Here is an 18,601-nt window from a genome sequence, read left to right as displayed (position 1 = left end):
TTCTTTAAATTTCTCAAAGTTGGCCAACAAATTCTTTCTAATCTCCCCAATTTGTGGTGAGGTACATGGGGTAATTTGGCCTCTAATCCCTGCCAAGTGTTGTTTCAGCCTATTAATGCCCCCAGGACCTTCCTTAATTTTCCTATGGAAAAATTTGCGTTGCATTTGACTATCAACCATTTCAACATATGCCCAAGCAGGATCTCTTGCTCTAGGTGCCATTTTTTGACTAGGAAATGAAAGCAAACAATCTGAAAATGAAAAAAAAAAAAAAACATTGATTCAATGTTCATTTATTTGACAAAAAACACTCTCTAAGCTTTCTAGATATGCACCTAAAATTTACCAAGAAAAAACAGATTTATAGAGGTGGAAAAAAATACCTCCAGGCACAAACTGCCTCCTCAAGCTTGCTCCAAGAATCAGCTCCTCAATGCTGCTCCAAATGGCTGCCCAAGAAGCTCCTCACTCCAGCTACAATGCTCCTCCAAGACTCCTCACTGCTGCTCCAAAACAAGCTCAAGAACTGCTCACTAACTCTCAAAGAAGACTCTCACTCAAATGCATAAGATTGTTGTGAGTGAATAAGAGCACTTGGGTGTGTTAAATAGGGTTTGGGAGGGGGAAATGGACCCCAAAAATCATTTAGAAAATTCATATAACTGCTTGGAGTCCAAACCAACCAAAAAACAATTTAAAAATCCATTAAAATTTTATTAAATCGCAGTTTGACGTGATGCTGGGCGTTTTTTTGTGACTCGGCCGAGTCATAACGGAAACGGCCGAGTTGGCCAAGTCACCCATGACTCGGCCAACTGAACCGTTTCCATGGCCGGGTCATAACTTGGGCCAATAACTCGGATCAACCAGGCCATTTCGGTTTCGAAATGGCCATTTCTTAAAACAATGGTCCATCCTAAAGTTACAAGCCAATAGGAGAGATCCCACGAGACTAAGGTTGAGGATTAACTCCCCATTTAAGGTGAGGGAACAAAATTAAAGTCAAAACCCTTTCTTTCTTCCAAGTCACCCAATAATCCATACCCAAATGTGCACAAGAAAAACAAGCATAAGCACCCAATTTCACAGTGAAAGACATACCTTTAGGATTGGATGGCCCACCTTCAAACATACACTCTCAACAGATGGGCGAGGGAACATACAACTAGCTTAGGGAGCAGAGATCAACTAGCATAATATCGGCTACACTGGTGGTTGTCAGGGCTGCTGGCTGCCGGTTGAAGACAAATATAGGAGAAAAATTTCTCCTATGGGGTCACCCACTTTTGGTGGATAACAGGTCCTAGTAAGGGACAAGGCTCAAAAGAAGAGAAGAAGAAGAAAGCCCTATCAAAGGTCAAATGTTTTGGTTGTGGTCAGCATGGTCACTGTGTCAGCCAATGCCCTAACTAGAAGAAGGACAAGAAGGGGAAGCAGACAACAACTTCAGCGAACATTGAAAATTTGTCTTCCAGTTGGAATATGAATTCGCTCTCATAGCTTGCCTCTCTAGCTCAACGTCCATAGGTGTTTGGTACATCGACAGTGGAGCATCAACACATATGATGGGAGTTAGAGACTACTTCTCTAGTTACAAGGAGGAGCAGATGGACTTCTAGATCCAAATGGGAAACAACATGAAATGTACTCCAGTTGGGAGAGGTAACGTCAACATTCAAAGGGAGTTAAGCAAGAACACCAGTGTTGTAGATGTGCTGCATGTGCCAAGATTGGGTATGAACCTAATTTTAGTTTCTCACTATAGGACAAGGGGTATGATGTCTACTTCGCGGCGAAAAAGGTGTTCATTAAACACTTGAGTTGGAGGAAGGTCAAAAATATTGGGGTTTGAAGCAACAAGTTATACAAGTTGCAGTTTGATTCTCCAAATGCACTGATCAACAGTGGTAGCAGTGGCAGAGACTTGGGAGAGTTGTGGCATAGGAGGATGGGACACTTACACCATGGAGCGCTCAGGTTGCTCAGAGAAACCATGACCGGTGTTCCAAAATTGAGCAAATAACACAATGATATGTGCAGAGGGTGTGTTCTTGGGAAGTTCGCAAAGGCAACATTCCTAAGGAGAGACAGTAGAGAGAGTGGTGTGCTTTAGCTAGTACACTCAGATATTTGTGGTCCAATGTCCACCAGATCTGACAAGGTTTATGTGTATTTTGTGACCCTCATAGATGACTTCTCCAAGAAAACCTGGATCTATTTCTTGAAGACAAAAGATGAGGTCTTCAGTTGCTTCCAAGAGTTTAAGGCTCTTGCAGAGAATATGACAAGTAAAAGGATCAAGGTGCTTGGTATGGATAATCAAGGTGAGTACACAGATAATGCCTTCACAAGTTTCTGTGTGAAGGAGGGCATCAGGAGAGAGTGGAAAACTCCATACAATCCACAACATAATAGAGCTGTGGAGTAGAAGAACAAGACAATTGTCAGGGCAGAAAAGGTGATGTTAAATGATTAGGATATGCCCATGTTTCTATGGGCAAAGGCATGTATCATGGTAGTGTACATACAGAATAAGGTTCCTCACAGAGCGTTGGGGAAGATAACTTCAGAGGAGGTATTCACGAGGAAGAAGCCAAAGGTCGGGCATTTCAGGATCTTTGGTAGCATTGCATATTACCATGTGCCAAGTGATAAATGCATCAAACGGGATCAAACTACAAAGAAGGGCTATTTTGTTGGTTACAGCGAAACGTCTAAGGCATACAGGATATATATTTCTGGTAGCAAGAGTTTCGTTGTGAGATGGGACGTGAAGTTCCAGGAGGAGAAAGCCTTTAGTGTAGGCTTTAACCCCGTACAGAAATTACCTACATACGAATTCTAAAACACAGAAAATAAACAATGCAAGAGCATAACACATAAAACACATATACACAGAGATTTTCCCCTGGATCCCAAAATCGGGACTACCAGCTTGATTTTTCATTATGTTCTTTTCAATGTTACAATACATATTTATACATGCCGAAGCATCCAATACCATGAACCGAAAACCATCGTGTCCAAAACCATGTGTGAAAAACATGCACAAAACCATAGGTAGGTCCGCCCAACCTAATAAAAGGTCCAAAAAAAATTTCCCCGGGGCGCTGCCTTGGACCCCGTAGAGGGCGGCTACCTGCCCCCCTGTAACCCCCCCACTGCGCAATCGACACATCGAATATAACACAACCCAACATTCTCCCACTTGTTGTTTTCTTTACGCAAGGGACCACAAGAGAGCTTAGTCATTTATCCAGCCCTACAACACCCATCGTTTTTCTACACCAAGAGAACTTCTCAGAGCTCTCAAATTTTGTCAATGCATCTACAGTGTTCTTCGAAGTGTCCACCTTTACCAGCAACACCTTTTTGTCTTCTATCATATCCCTCACAAAATGATACTGAACATCAATGTGTTTTGTCTTTGAATGATAAGCCGAGTTCTTTGCTAAGAAAATTGCACTTTGGCTGTCACAGTCTATCCTTATAGCTCCCTGTAGTAATCCCATACTTGAACACAGTCTCTGCGACCAAACTGCTTCCTTTCTTGCATGAGTGGCTGCGATGTATTCTGCCTCTGTAGTTGATAGTGCCACTACAGATTGTTTCTTACTCATTCGATTGACTGCACTTCCAAATAGGTTAAACACATACCCACTTGTAGATCTTCTCTGATCCAGATCTCCAACCCAGTGTGCATCAACAAAGCCACGAATATCCAACACTCTGTCCAATCCTGGTCTTCCTTGGTAGCACAAACCATAATCACTAGTGCCTCGCAAATCCCTGAAATCCCGCTTCACTGTTGTCCAATGCTCCTTTCTTGGTTTTGACATAAACCTGCTCAATACTCCCACAGCATGTGCAATGTCTGGTCTAGTACAGACCATTGCATATATCAGGCTACCGACTGCACTTGCATATTGAACACGGGACATGTCCTCTTCCTCTTCTTGTGTCTTGGGACACTGTTCAACAGATAACTTCACACCTACAGGAATAGGAACGTTCACTGGTTTACTATCTTGCATATTAAACCTCTGCAATATTGTCTCGACATACTTCCTCTGGTTTAACCAGAGCTTCCTCTCTGCTCAATCTCTTTTAATTTCCATGCCCAAAATATAGTTTGCAACACCAAGATCTTTCATGTCGAATTTGGAGGACAATTGGGTCTTCAAATCCTAGATAATTTCTTTGTCATTTCCAGCCAGCAACATGTCATCCACATACAAGACCAGAGAAATAACACAGTCACCAATTAATTTAAAATACACACAGTGATCTTCTTTGCTTCTGGTGAAACCAAGTCCCCGCATAAATGTATCAAATTTTTGATACCACATCCTTGGTGACTGTTTTAACCCATACAAAGACTTCTTTAACTTGCATACCAGTTCTTGCTTACCCTTCACTGCAAATCCTTTAGGTTGCTTCATATAGATCTCATTTTCTAGATCCCCGTGAAGAAATGTTGTCTTCACATCCATATATTCTACCTCAAAATGAAAAGCAACAACAACAGACAAAAGTAATCTAATAGAAGCTACCTTGGCAACAAGAGAAAAAATATCACCAAAATCAATTCCCGGCACCTGGGAATAACCTTTTGCTACCAATCGAGCTTTGTATTTCTCCACCTTTCCTTCTGCATTTGTCTTCTTATTGAACACCCATTTGCTGCCAATGGGTTTCCTTCCAGTCGACAACTCCACCAGATCCCAAGCTTCATTTTTGTGCAAAGATGCCATTTCATCAACCATGGCCTCTTTCTAGAGTTTGCCATCCTCTGAATCTACTGCTTCCTTCACAATTCTGGAATCATCATCAGTGACAGATAAAGCAAAATTTGAACAGAAATCAGATCGACTATACCTTTCTGTATGCCTTCTTTCTTGTACTAATCTTCTCACACCTGCAGTTTATGGTTCTTCATCTTCTGATTCCTCCTCTGTTGTAGAGTCTGATTCTTCCTTCTTGAGCTCTAACTCTATCTTCTTAGGTTCATTTGGTTGGACTTCATGTTTAATAACATCTTTCACCTCTCTGAACACCACATCTCGGCTATACACATCCTTCCTTGTTACTGGGTTCCAAAGCTTATAACCCTTTAAACCATCCTTATACCCAATAAAGATGCACTAATCAGATTTACCATCCAACTTGGTTCTTTTCTCCTTTGGAACATGTACATATGCATCACATCCAAATACCCTCAAATGTGAAAGAGAGGGTTTTTTACCAGTGCATACCTCTTGTGGAGTCTTATCCTCCAATGTTGATGAAGGTGATTTGTTGACCAGGTAACATGTTGTCTCCACCGCCTCTGCTTAGAATTCCTGTCCTAACCTGGCACCACTGAGCATGATTCTTGCCCTTTCCGTCAACGTCTTGTTCATTTTTTCTGCAACTCCATTTTTCTCAGATGTGTATGGAGTAGTCTTCTGCCGTGCTATACCACACTTCTTACAGAATTCTTCAAATTCCTTGCTGCAAAACTCTCTACTGTTCTCTGTCCTCTGCACCTTTATCTTCTTCTCTGTTTGGTTTTCCACCAGAGCCTTAAATTCTTTAAACCTGTCAAAGACTTCAGATTTCTTCTTGAGGAAATATATCCATGTATTCCTTGAGAAGTCATCTATAAATGATACATAGTACACAGAATTACCCAGTGATGGAACCTTCATAGGTCCAAACACATTACGTGCACAAGCTCTAATATTTGTTGTGCCCTCTTACCTCCAAAGGGGAAACTCACCCGATTCTGCTTTCCATATACACAATTTTCATAGAAATCAAAATCCAGAGAGCTTTTAGTCATACCTTCTACCATACCTTTACCATGAAGTATTCGAAGGCCCTTCTCTCCAATATGTCCAAGCCTTTGATGCCATAACATGGTATTTTCTCCAGAGACCACTACATTTTCTGCTACACTTTCAAGAACCACAGAACTGTTGCACCCATCAATAACAGTGCTACCTTGCAGCTTGTACAGAGTTCCAATCCGAACTCCCCGCATCAATACTAGTGCTCCCCGGACCATCTTGTAGGTATCATTCTCGAACATTGTTTTTACACCTGCATCATCCAACTTGCTTACAGAAATCAGATTTCTAGCCAATGCAGGAATATGCAGAACACCTGGAAGTGTTCTAACCCTTGCACCTTGCAACTTCAACTTTATTTTTCCGCGATCAATGATTCTAGCCTTCCTATCATCCCCTAAGAAGACATCACCACCATCATATTTGTCATACTCGCAGAACCACTCTTTATGGGGAGTGAAGTGAAAGGATGCACCTGAGTCAATCGACTGTGCCTTATGATCTACATCTGTACTTGAAGAAGCCAAGTACACATCCCAACCTTCATCTGAGGTGGTTTTCGCCTCTGCAGAAGGAGCATCATCAGATCCTTTTCCTTTGTCAAGAGCTTTAGATTTACAGTCCCTTTTGTAGTGCCCTTCCTTTCCGCATTTCTAGCAAACCATCTTTACAGGTTTTCCTGGAGATTTAGACCTCCCTCTAGATTTAGATCTCCCACTCGATGACTTATTTTTGTTTTTGTTCTGGGATTGTCCTCGTACAGACAAGGCATCACCATTTTGGCTCTCCATATTTGTCCGTCTCATCTCCTCCATTAGCAAGGATGAGACTATTTCATCAAACCACAAGGCAGCAGCATTGCTACCTATTGCAATAACCAGAGTATCCCACAAATCTGGTAGAGAACACAACAAACTGATGCACTTATCTTCATCTGAAATTTTAATATCAACAGATAATCACTGACTTACCACGGTGTTAAATGCGTTCAAATGCTTTGTCACCGAGTCTCCATCTTTCATCCTCAGGTTATACAACTTTTTCTGTACGAATAAATTATTCACCAGAGACTTAGATTGGTACAAAGTCCCTAACTTGTCCCACAAAGCCTTAGCCATAGCTTCCTCTAATACATTCAGCAATACTGAATCTGAGACACACAATCGTATTGTGCTCTTTGCCTTCTGATCCAACTTCGTCCATTCTTCATCGGACACTCCCGTTGGTTTAGTACCTAGATTTACGCAATCCACTAATCTTTATCCACCAACAGATCCTCCATTTTGAGTTTCCATTTCTTAAAACTCTGAACATTAAATTTCTCGATATCTATCTTTCCACTGCTCGCCATCTTCTTTCACCACCGGAATCGATCTCGCAGATCTCCCACTGAACAGGGTCTACTACAGGCCTGAGCGAAACCCCTCAGCAACAAAGGCGTCCCCTTGAAGCCAAAACAACTCTGATACCAAATGTAGGTTTTAACCCCGTACAGAAATTACCTGCATACGAATTCTAAAACACAGAAAATAAACAATGCAAGAGCATAACACATAAAACACATATGCACAGAGATTTTCCCTTGGATCCCAAAACTGGGACTATTAGCTTGATTTTTCATTATGTTCCTTTCAATGTTACAATACATACTTATGCATGTTGAAGCATCCAATACCATGGACTAAAAACCATCGCGTCCAAAACCATGTGCAAAAAACATGCACAAAACCATATGTAGGTCTACCCAACCTAATATAGGGTCCAAAAAAAATTTCCCCGGGGTGCTACCCCACACCCTGTAGAGGGGGGCTACCTGCCCCCCTCAAACCCCCCGGACAAGGGGAGCTACTGCCCCCCTAATGACCCCCTCGCTGTGCAATCAGCACAACGAAGAGGGGGTTCGGCCCCCCCTCTAACCTCCTAGTTAACTACATAGGCTAGTCGTGCAAAGAATATAACACAACCCAACATTCTTCTTATCCTGTCCTAGATGATAAATGCACCGAACAGGATCAGACTGCAAAGAAGGGCTATTTTGTTGGTTACAGCGAAATGTCCAAGGCATACAGGATATATTTTTTTGGTAGCAAGAGGTTCGTCGTGAGATGGGACATGAAGTTTGAGGAGGAGAAAGCCTTTAGGAGATCTTGTGAGTTGCCAACATATGATTAGAGTAGACCAACACTAGCTCAGGTGCACGAGGTCTTGCGAGTTCATAACAGACAGAGCAATAGGGGCAGGATGAGGAGCTTGAAGCTCCAACCGCCACCAGTGGAAGGAGTAGAGAGGTGCACATGAGTTTGTGGGAGCCCTAGGGCAAGCACTAGAGAGCACAAATAACTAGACAAGTACAAGGCATTAGTGACAAGGGTCATCAACAAGAAGCTTTCCAGTTATGATGAGGTTGCACAACATCAGGTGTGGTAGGATGTCATGGTGGAGTACAACTCCATCATGATCAAGGATATATGGGAGGTCACGCCTAGACCAATGGACAGGACAGTTGTAGGCTCTCAATGGATCTACAAGATCAAAAATGTTGCAGATGGCAACATGGAAAAGTATAAGGAAAGGTTCATGGCTAAGGGGTATGTGCAGAAGGAAGGCATAGATTATGAGGACACCTTCGCACTAGTGACCTGAAATACCTCTATCTGGGCAGTGATCTCATTAGCAATGCAGATTCACGAGATGTACGTCAAGACTACATTCTTGAATGGGGTGATAGAAGAGGTGTACATAGAACTACTAGAGGGGTTTGAGACGCATGAGAGGGACACACATGTATGCAGGTTGAAGAGGGAATTATATGGGCTAAAACAAGCTCGTAGAGCATGGTATGTTCAAATAGATATCTACTTACAGCAGACGAGCTTTGTGAAAAGCAAAGTTGATTCCAACCTCTAGTATCTGATGGTAGTAGGTGAGTCACTTGTATTGGTTTTATATGTGGATGATCTCTTCTTAACAGGGTCATTAGGGCTCATAAAGGATTGCAAGAGGGACTTGGCAGTAGAGTTCGAGATGAAGGACTTGGGGCTAATACATTACTTCGTAGGACTGGAGGTATGGTAAACAGACGGGGAGATCTTTTGGACAAGGGAGATATACTATGAAGATTCCAAAGAGATTCAAGATGTAAGACTATAGACCTATGTCCATGTTTATGATTGTGAACTGGAGGAAGATAGTTCCATCAGAAGATGCAGATGTGGACCCAACCTTGTATAGGCAACTCATCGAAACTCTTATGTATCTGGTCAACACAAGGCCAAACATTTGTTTTGTAGTCAACACTCTTAGTCAGTTTATGGTGGAGTCAAATAGAGTGCATTGGACAACAACGAGGCACATATTGAGGTATCTGTGTGGCACAATCGAGTATGGTCTGAGATATGCTCAAGGTGATCTTGTCAATTTCTGTGGATATATGGATGCAGACTGGGCAGGCAGTTCAGTGATGTGAAAAGCACCTCAGGGTGTTGTTTCAGTATTGGATTAGGGGTTGTCTCCTAGTGCAGTAGGAATCAGAAGTTCGTGGCTCTGAGTTTTTGCAGAGGTAAAATACATGGCAGTGATCATGGACACATGCAATGCTATTTGGCTTCGAAAGTTGCTAGTGGGTTTGTTTGGTTAGAAGATGGATTCGAGCAGTATCGATTGTGATAATTTGAGTTGCATCAGAGTCTTTGAGAATCCAGTCTTTCATGATAGTTCGAAGTGTATCAATATAAGATGCCATTTCATCAGAGATTGTGTGTAATGTGGATCAGTTCGACTACAACATGTTCCCGCAGATCAACAAGTTGTGGATATACACACGAAATCCTTGGGTAAGGCAAAGTTTGTCTACTTTAAGGAAAAGATGGGAGTAGTGGAGAACACCTTCCTCTCTAAGAGGCACTGTTAGTGTTTGGTAGCAGTAGGCAAGTCTTCTAGTCTCTATGGTGTCTACAAGGCTAAAGAACACATTTTATCCAATACCTTGGAAAGGTTTCATAAGAAACACCTCAATTAGATTAATTAGCCAATTATTAAATATTTTCCTAACTTAGGAAAACTAGTTAATCAAATCAAATTAGTGTTACTTTGGAGCAGGAGCGAAAGCGGGGAGGGGGAGCGACATTTTCAAAAGCTCCTGATTTGGGAGCGAATCCCAGAGCGATTTTTAAAATATATATATATATATATATATATATATATATATATGTTATATTTTTTAATTTTTGATACATATATGTCAACAAAAACATGTAGAATGATGAATTAGATATAAAAAAACATAAAAAAACATAGATTGATCATTGAACCATATCACATCAATCATCTAGAAGTTATAATCTTCATCAACCATGTCCACAAGTTAGTAACATACATATTACAACTGCAACATATTGAGTCTCGTGAATCATGATTCATCAAATTCAATCTTAAAGTTTCAACTTCAAACTTTCAAAATTGAAAATTCAATATATAACATTTATCATCATTGATCACCAAAGTTGTACTTGTAAGATAAGTTTAACTATTACAAGAAATAATATCTTAGATATTTCTAAGTTCTAACTGTTAACATAAAATGAAATGTTATAAAATGAATTATGAATAATGAAATGAAATGAAACAACTTTAGTCTTTCACGAAGCATCATATTCATAATTCACAATCATTACCAATGAGTTATAATTGCCAACTTCAAACTTCAAACTTTCATTTTCACAGTCATATATTGTTTACAAAAAATATCATTATGATATGAAAGAGTCAAGAGTCAAGAGTCAAGGACTCAAGACTCAACAGTTATGAAAACTGATAGAAACTAGAAAAGACAAGTAAACTGTAAACTGTAAATCTACATGTGGCCCTTGCCACGAGAGTCTCCTGTATGAGCAGGTCGTGGTGGTCTTCTAGGAGTCTCCCGCACAGAATGACGACCAGAACTAGAAGGCATATGCCCTCCATGTGAGGGTGTAGATGGAGGTGGCGACAACAAAGGAACAAGACTCAAAACTCGAGCACTGCTACTGGATGGTGGAGGTGGCATAGCTGTTGCAGCTGCTTCATCTTCATCCCTTATAAGTTCCTCTTCTAGTTCTTCAAGATGTATAGTGCCATCCTCCAAATTGTCATCCTTTGGGTGGTTGTCCCAAATTTTATATGTGGGATCCTCATAAGCCTGATCACAGTAATGACTCAACAACCTCAAGTTGTAGTGCACATAAACCAAGCTTTCTGCCCAATTTTCATTGAGTCTGTTTCTTTTCACATTATGTATGAAGCTGGAGGTGTTCCAACACCTCTCTGCAGAAGAAGTATTTACAACCTGTGATAGAACTTTTTTTGCCAATTTTGGCAAGAGTCCCTGGCCGCCATATGTTTCCCACCATGTGAGAGAATCAAATCTGTCTCTATCTTCCATTGCATGGAAGGTACCAAACAAACCAGTGCCACTGAAGTATCTGCCTATTTCAAGGCCCTGTCAGGTACCAACTTTTCTAATGCATCCAAATATCCTCTAGTTACCTCTGCATCTAAATGGGGTTTGGTCCTAATCCCACCCCCTGGTGCAAGTTGGCCCAACCAAGATGTAGAGTAGTATTTTGGCATTAGGATATACGCCAAGCAATGTAGTGGAATATTAAGTTTATTCCACCGTACACACACACAATCGTGAATCAGTTTGTACAAGTTGGGATCTTTTTTATGAACAATATCTTTTATTTGCCCCAACATGGTATCCATTACATCTCGCCAATCACTATTTTATCTGTATCTGCAAACTGAATCATGTGATAAATGGGCTTGGTGAAATTCAATACTTGCTTCACACTTGACCAAAACATACCATCAAGAGCGGCCTCCTCCACCAGTTCAAAACCTTGCCTGTCAGCTGCATTTGTAGCCCTTTCCTTTAATACCTGTCAGTGTGGACTTGATACCATGCTAGCCAATGACTCTCCTACCTTCAAAAGGCGCTTGAAGGTGAGGTAATAGCTATCAAATCTAGTCTTCGCAATCTTCAACAACTCCAATCTTGAGTGACTGCGGAAAAGGCCGTGGGTATTGTTATGATTTGTAATAAATTTTATCATTTGTTTGCCTTTCTTGTACAAATCACCAATCCATTTGTATTGTTCATTTTTGTTCTTAACAACATCATGCATCAAAGGGTTCATTGTGTGAACCAATCACCCAGACCAAAATATGTTGGGGTATTTATCCTCAATAATTACTCCTTCTGCCTTACAATTAGGAGCATTATCAGTGATGACTTGGATGACATTGTATGGCCCAATATGGTCAATTTTTTCAAGTAATGCTTCTGCAATGTTGATGGTGGTCTTGAACTTCTCTGAGTAATCATATACATTTAGAAAGATGGCACCACTAACAGAGACAACAAAAACACTTATCAATGGCTTGCCTTTTACATTTGTTCATCCATCAGATACAATGGACACCCCATGGTCAGTAAAAGAACTTGTCATTCTATTCAAAGAATGTGATATTTTTGCTTTTTCATGATCAAGTCCAACGGTTCTTGCCTTGTCATACCTAGGGCTCTTGTATCCTTTAGGGGCATCATTTATGGCAGAAACCATTTCGTGCCAATAAGGTGAGCGAAGAACATTGAATGGTATCCCACATGCATAGAGAAACTTGTAAACTTTTGAATCCACATCATTCCTACACCCTCATCATGGAAATCTAATATGGTTCTACGCCTTAAGCTGGTGACCCTATGCCTCCATATCCACTGCCTTGGGAGGACACTGAAGGAGTTCTTTGTGCTTGTGATTGTGAGCTTGGTTCAAAGAAACCCCTTGATTTTTTAGATTTGTATTGGGCTTCCTCCTCTTCCCTTATGTATTTGGCTCTATCTGTCGTTGACACAGCTGCACAAGTTTTGATTCCTATTTGTTTATCTCCATCCCATGATCTTTTCTCGCAGAGGTGTTTTCTGGCACGAGTGTATGAACCTGTGTAATTATTGTCGCAATGGGGGCAATGAAATTTAGTGGTTCCACCCCCTTTCCCTGCTTCAGACCTGTTAACATATTTTCACAATGGGGTTTGGTCTTGTTTAATTTTTTGAGAGTCATGTTCACCCTCCTCCAACTCCTCCTCACCGTGGTTTTTATTAAATCCACTTTCTCTAGCTTCTTCATCCCCCTCTTCATTTTTGCCCCTCCGTTTCCTACTCTCCAGCACCATAATAACCAGAAAAGAGACCAAAAAGAGGAAAATGCCAAGAAATATAACCAGGTCCATGATGTTTGATATTTGTAGGCTTTTGAATCTGCAAAATTTAATGGGAATGGGAATGGGAATAGGAATGAGAAAATTAATTTAATTAATTTAGATTACTTTATTTAATTTATTTGGATTCATGATTTATTTACTAAATAAGTTATATATTTACTAAATTACTAACTAAACTAAACTAAATTACTAAATTACTAAGTAACTAAAGTTTAAACTACTAAATTACTAAGTTACTTACCCCCTGCGGGCTCGCTCCTTGCTCCTGGGCGCTCGCTCCTCGCTTCTCCTCGCTCATTCAAGTCACAATGAAATATTTTTTGCCCCCCAAGCCCTTTTAAAACATTTTTTTTTCTTTTAAATTAAATTTTTTTTAGCGTCTGTGGATTTTTTTTGCGTGATTCGCTCCCAGCGGCGCTCGCGTCGCTCCCGGAGCGAAAATTAAAAGCTTGGGTCGCTCCCTGGCTTTAATTTTCGCTCCGGGAGCGACGCTCCCGAGATCGCTCCTTGTTTTGGCAGGGAGTGCAAATTTTTTTATCGGGAGAGCGCTCCTGAGCCGCTCCCGCCCAAAGCACGCCCTCGAAACTCTGAATCAAATTAATTGAGAAAAACCAATCTTGTTGTAGAGACTTCCGGAAAAGTTATTTGATGGGGTTAAGATGATCTTAGCCATCGATTGTGATTAGATGATGGTTGTTGGTTGTTCAACGAGAGATTATAAGGGCAAGTTGATGGGGCCTTAGAGAACACATAGATCAAATTCAAGCAATTCGACTTACTCAGTTGCATTGATTAACAAGGGTGCAGTTGAAGCAGAAGGAGACACTAGCAACAAGGGTTTTAGCAAGACAAATTGCGGAGTGGTTGCTGGAGGAATTCTTCACGAGATTCCAACACTTTGAAAGAAGAGAATAGAGGCAAAAATTTTCTGCAGAGATGCCGCACTAGCCAGTGTGAGTTAGACAGTGCACATTACTGGGCAATTGTTCGATTTCCAGTTGCTGGGAGTAAAAGCGAATAACTCAGTGGAGTTGCATGTGGAAGGAGTTGCAGGAATGAGTTGAAGGAGTTGCAAATTCCTAGAGTGCCTACACACTTCCAAATTTTTCCAATACAAGATGTAGGCAGGAGGTCGATTTGATTTGTGGAAGGAAAATTTGTGTTTCCAGATCGATTTTTCGAGCAGAGAAAATTATTGGAGCTTTGCTTGTGTTAGCAAATCAGTGGATGCACTCTTTAATTTGCTGAAGAATTAATCTAAACCCTCATCTGCAGACTGCTTTTCCCCACATTGGGGTTTTTTCCAAGGAAGATTTGTCCAAAAATATTGGTGTCCATAATTGTGTGTGTGAATTAGTTCTCAGTTCCTATATTTATTTGTGAAGATTGCAGTAGTGGAATAAGTGTTATTTTCCATAATAATTTATGAAGACGAATAAACTATATAAGTTAGAAGATTAATTCCCAGTGGTTACAATTAAGGAAATTTCATATTTTCTCTCTTGGTATCGCTGGCTAATGGTGAACCCTAGTAGGTGCTTCTGGCCCCGAAGGGGAAGTGACATTTCCCTAGTCCACCCTTCAATTAATAGTTGTTAGTGTATAATGATGTAGTAATGGAGGGGAGAACACTCAATGATCAAGTGCCTTGGTCAAAAGGGACCCACTGATGGGGATGTCCACATTCTGAGTGTATAGATGTGAGGAGGGAGCATTCGTAGATGCACTAGTTACCATCTCGGCTTGGTTTTTCCACCTCTCTGCGTGTTTTACTTCTTGATTATTCCTTGTATTACTGCTTATAGCTCAAGGGTTAGAGCTTGCTTTGTATGATGTAGCAGTTTTATTACCCATTTAAGATGAGTTAGTTTATCGCTCATTGGGGTTGTGGGACATGCAAGGGTTCCCTTTTGATGCTCATCAAGGTTGGGAGATGCAAGGATTCCCTTTTGATATAGTGGAGCATCATGTGCTTAGGAATTGGGTGATGGCCATTTGAGTTAGGAAGAGTTTGCACTGGGCTTTTTCCCAGGTGCTAATCTTTATGCTTCAACCATCTTTTTCATTTTGATTCTCCTTCTCTTGTTTCGTTTTGGTCATGATATGCTTTTTCTTTTCTTTTAGCTACATCAACCTCCTAGGGAAAAAAATTTGGGCCCTACTCATGGTATGTGAGCATATGAGTGCCAAATCCCCAAGAACTAATGACAAGTGGTACCTGAAGAATGGAGGTGAGATATGGGTCTTGTAATGTGGGATGGAAGATGTTAAGTATATCATAGTGAAAATGGAACATACTATCTCAATCATGGCTTTCAAGTAGTGCCCCACCTATAAACCAAAGGGCCTTTAAGGGAGGCCCCACTAGACTAGGGTCAATGATTAACCCCTTGGTAAGGTGAGAGAACAAAATTACGATGAAGGTTTTTCAATCTTCCAAATCACCCCATTATCCATACTAAATGCCCAAAACAAACAAGTATAGGCATCCGATTGCAAAATAATCAAAGTACCTTTCGAATAGCAACCCACCTTCATCCAAGTGTTGATGTTGGATGGTGAAAGGCACATCGCTGATGCAAACGGCGGAGGCACATGGCATATCATCGTTTAATGGTTGTTGGCAGGGGCTGCTAGTTATTTGGATGACTGGCTGGCTGTCAAATGTATGAGAAATTTCCTCTTATGGGGTTACCCATTTTGGTGGGTAATAGGGATCATGGTAGACTATGACTTCATTTCTCTCTATTGTTGTGGATTGGAAAGGGATATTACATAAATGCCCAAAACAAACATGTATAAGCACCCGATTGCATAATGATCAAAGTACTTCTTGAATAGTAGCCTGCCTTCATCTAAGAGGAATGTCGGATGGTGTGCGCTATATCACTGATGCATATGGAAAAGGCACATGGCATATCATCATTGAGAAGTGAATGTTAGGGGCTGCTGGCTGTCAAATGTAGGAGAAACGTTTTCTCCTATGGGGTTACTGATTTTGGTGGGTAACAAGACACAACAAGAGGACCTTCGATTAGCTATCAGGTACAATACTGCGTGTGGTGTGTAAAGATCGTCTAGGGGACTTCAACCAAAGCAATGTGGAGGTCAAATCTCTAATCAAAAAGAAATAAGAAAAGAAAAGAAAAAGAAAACGAAAGAAAACAAAGAATGCATAGGATGATGGTGAAGATATCTCGACACCAGTTTAATCATATACTCATTATAGTTGTCAATTGGTCTTCCCATGACTTCAGATTTATGAATCTTAGGAAGGAGATAAAATGCACAAGCTTTGGTGCAACTAAAATCATTTTTGAGAACTCTACTGTCCTGAAAATAATTAGGATGCCTCTCAATAATCTTGATTAATTTACTCCAGATTTTGCCAAGGCACTTCAGTGACTTGATAGATTAGATGTTTAGATAGTTGTTGGAGTCCATTTGTGTACCAAGATTTGTTGAGGATGATAAGTCCTAGATTTTTGTATGCAGGATTTATGATGATGTTGTTATCTCCTCTAATACCTCTTAGGGGATCTAAGCAACCATTTAGGATATCCTTTTCTCTAAGAGTATTAATCCCTTTTCCTTGTGGAATACCCATATCAACCAAAGATACAAATAAAAATTGCTACAAGGTCCACTATAATCCCTGGTGAAATCTATTCTCAAGAAAAATGTGGAAGAAGGGGGGATGGGGATGTGTCTTGACACAAGATGACTTACTTCAACCAAAGTACATGTAGGACTCAATCACAAGCGCTTCTCTACAAAGGCCATCTTGGGGCTAAGGTGTAGTTAGTAAGACCTTGTTAATTTCTATTTATTTCAATAGCCTAGCTTCCTTGATTTCTCTCTTAATGATATGTGGAACTATGAAAGAATATTAGAGCAAGAGAAGTGATGCCAACAAGTGGCTTTCACCCATTTGATAGGTGGATCTCAACAACTTACAACTCTTACCCTCATTAATAAAAGACGATGGTAAATTTATGACATAGTTAAATAAAGAAAGCGAAGTCATTTGGTTGTCCAATAATATTGGTATCAGTTAGTTAGGAAGTTAAGGGACAAGAATGGCCAAGTTCTTTAATTTTCGACCGTCCAAACTACATATTGTATTAAAAAGCATATTTGTAAGGTGATAAGTTCTTGTTGCTCTGAAAGGTGCTAGTTCTATAGCCTATGTTGCCATGCACATGGCTAATGCTTTTGTCATCATATGCGAGTCTAAAAACAATATAATACTTATAACAAATAATTGCTAATGCTATATGTTAGCCAAATATAGATGCGGACGGAATAGAGAGATTTGATCTATATGCCTAATATAAGAATTGCTATATATGTTAGCCAAATATAGATGCAGACGGAATAGAGAGATTTGATCTGTATGCCTAATATAAGAATTGCTGTATAGAGAGATTAAGAAAATAATACCAGATTCAAGTTATAAATAGATAGAAACACTATAGATAATATATTTACATAAAATTTAATGCGAATATAAATACCTGGACAGTGATCAAAACTATATTTTCAGTTAGCATAAATTTTGAGTTTTGAGTTCCACTTAGTGAAATTACAACCAGCCGAGTTCTATCTTAAATGATTAATCTGTTTCTGATGTGTTTTTTTGCAGGAATCATTAGAACAGGTTTATGCTGCTAGTGTTAATGGAAAAGACGCCAATAATCCTCGACCAAAGCGAAGTAAACGATCAAAGAGAAGGCGCGTGCCCTGAAGGTCTTGAATTGATTTCTAACTTCTACAGTATTCGATTTCAATTTAGCATGTTCAACAATTTCTTTTCGGTTCAACGGGAGATTGGCGTTAGTTGAGAAGCTTACGAATGGCAATCTGTGATTTCTCCAACTGCGGTTCACGTGAAATTTTATATTGGTGTAGTAGTCGGTTGCTATTTTGGCGCTGGAGAAATTGATGCTACTGAATAGAAAATTTCCAATTTCTGCATTACTGTTTCCAGTATATTGTATGTTTCCTCATCATTTGTGTATTATTGTATCTTTATGAAAGAAATAAATGTCGTGGAAGCCTAATTATTGTCTCTATTAGATTATTAGATTTTCCATATACGTGGGATAGAAAGTTTCAAGTTACGAGAGATTTTTTTGAAAAAACCATGTTTCTCATTTGTCTCAGGGACATTGTAGTTCGCGTATGTTTATTTGTCATTATTAGATTGGAGACCGGAAAGGTTAAAAACAATGCTTGAGGAAGCTATCAATTAAATAAGTTGTTTCAGACCAGTCTCTGTAATGTTATCTGCATGTATCTTCGTCCACATGGATGAAAGTATCAATATTCTTCGACAAAATATTTGAAGCGTGTGTTAAATTAAAAGGAAATTGTCCAGATTTCTTGTACATTGAAGTCGCATAAAATTGAATCCATTATAAATCGATGGCATGAATTTTGATTGGGCCTAATTGGGATATCAAATAATATGTTATTATGAATATGTCAATCTTGAAAATGTTTTA

At 40.0% G+C, this 18,601-nt stretch overlaps 1 protein-coding gene across 1 annotated transcript in view; it reads left to right on the top strand.

The window, feature by feature from the left end:
- The window catches only part of LOC149150869 (inner membrane protein PPF-1, chloroplastic-like), a 380,356-nt gene extending 361,989 nt beyond the window's left edge, over positions 1 to 18,367 (top strand). The window contains exon 11 of the mRNA XM_089437957.1: positions 17,740 to 18,367. Within this exon, the coding sequence (XP_089294083.1) occupies positions 17,740 to 17,841 (102 nt within the window). The 3' untranslated portion in view covers positions 17,842 to 18,367. The remainder of the gene's footprint in view (positions 1 to 17,739) is intronic.
- The last annotated feature ends 234 nt before the right edge of the window (positions 18,368 to 18,601 follow it).

The sequence above is a fragment of the Pinus tabuliformis genome, chromosome 9 (assembly GCF_031772625.1).
Source record: "Pinus tabuliformis cultivar Carrire ecotype Pingquan chromosome 9, CPIR1, whole genome shotgun sequence".
Lineage (NCBI taxonomy): Eukaryota > Viridiplantae > Streptophyta > Pinopsida > Pinales > Pinaceae > Pinus > Pinus tabuliformis.
This window is presented reverse-complemented; position numbering and strand designations above follow the sequence as displayed.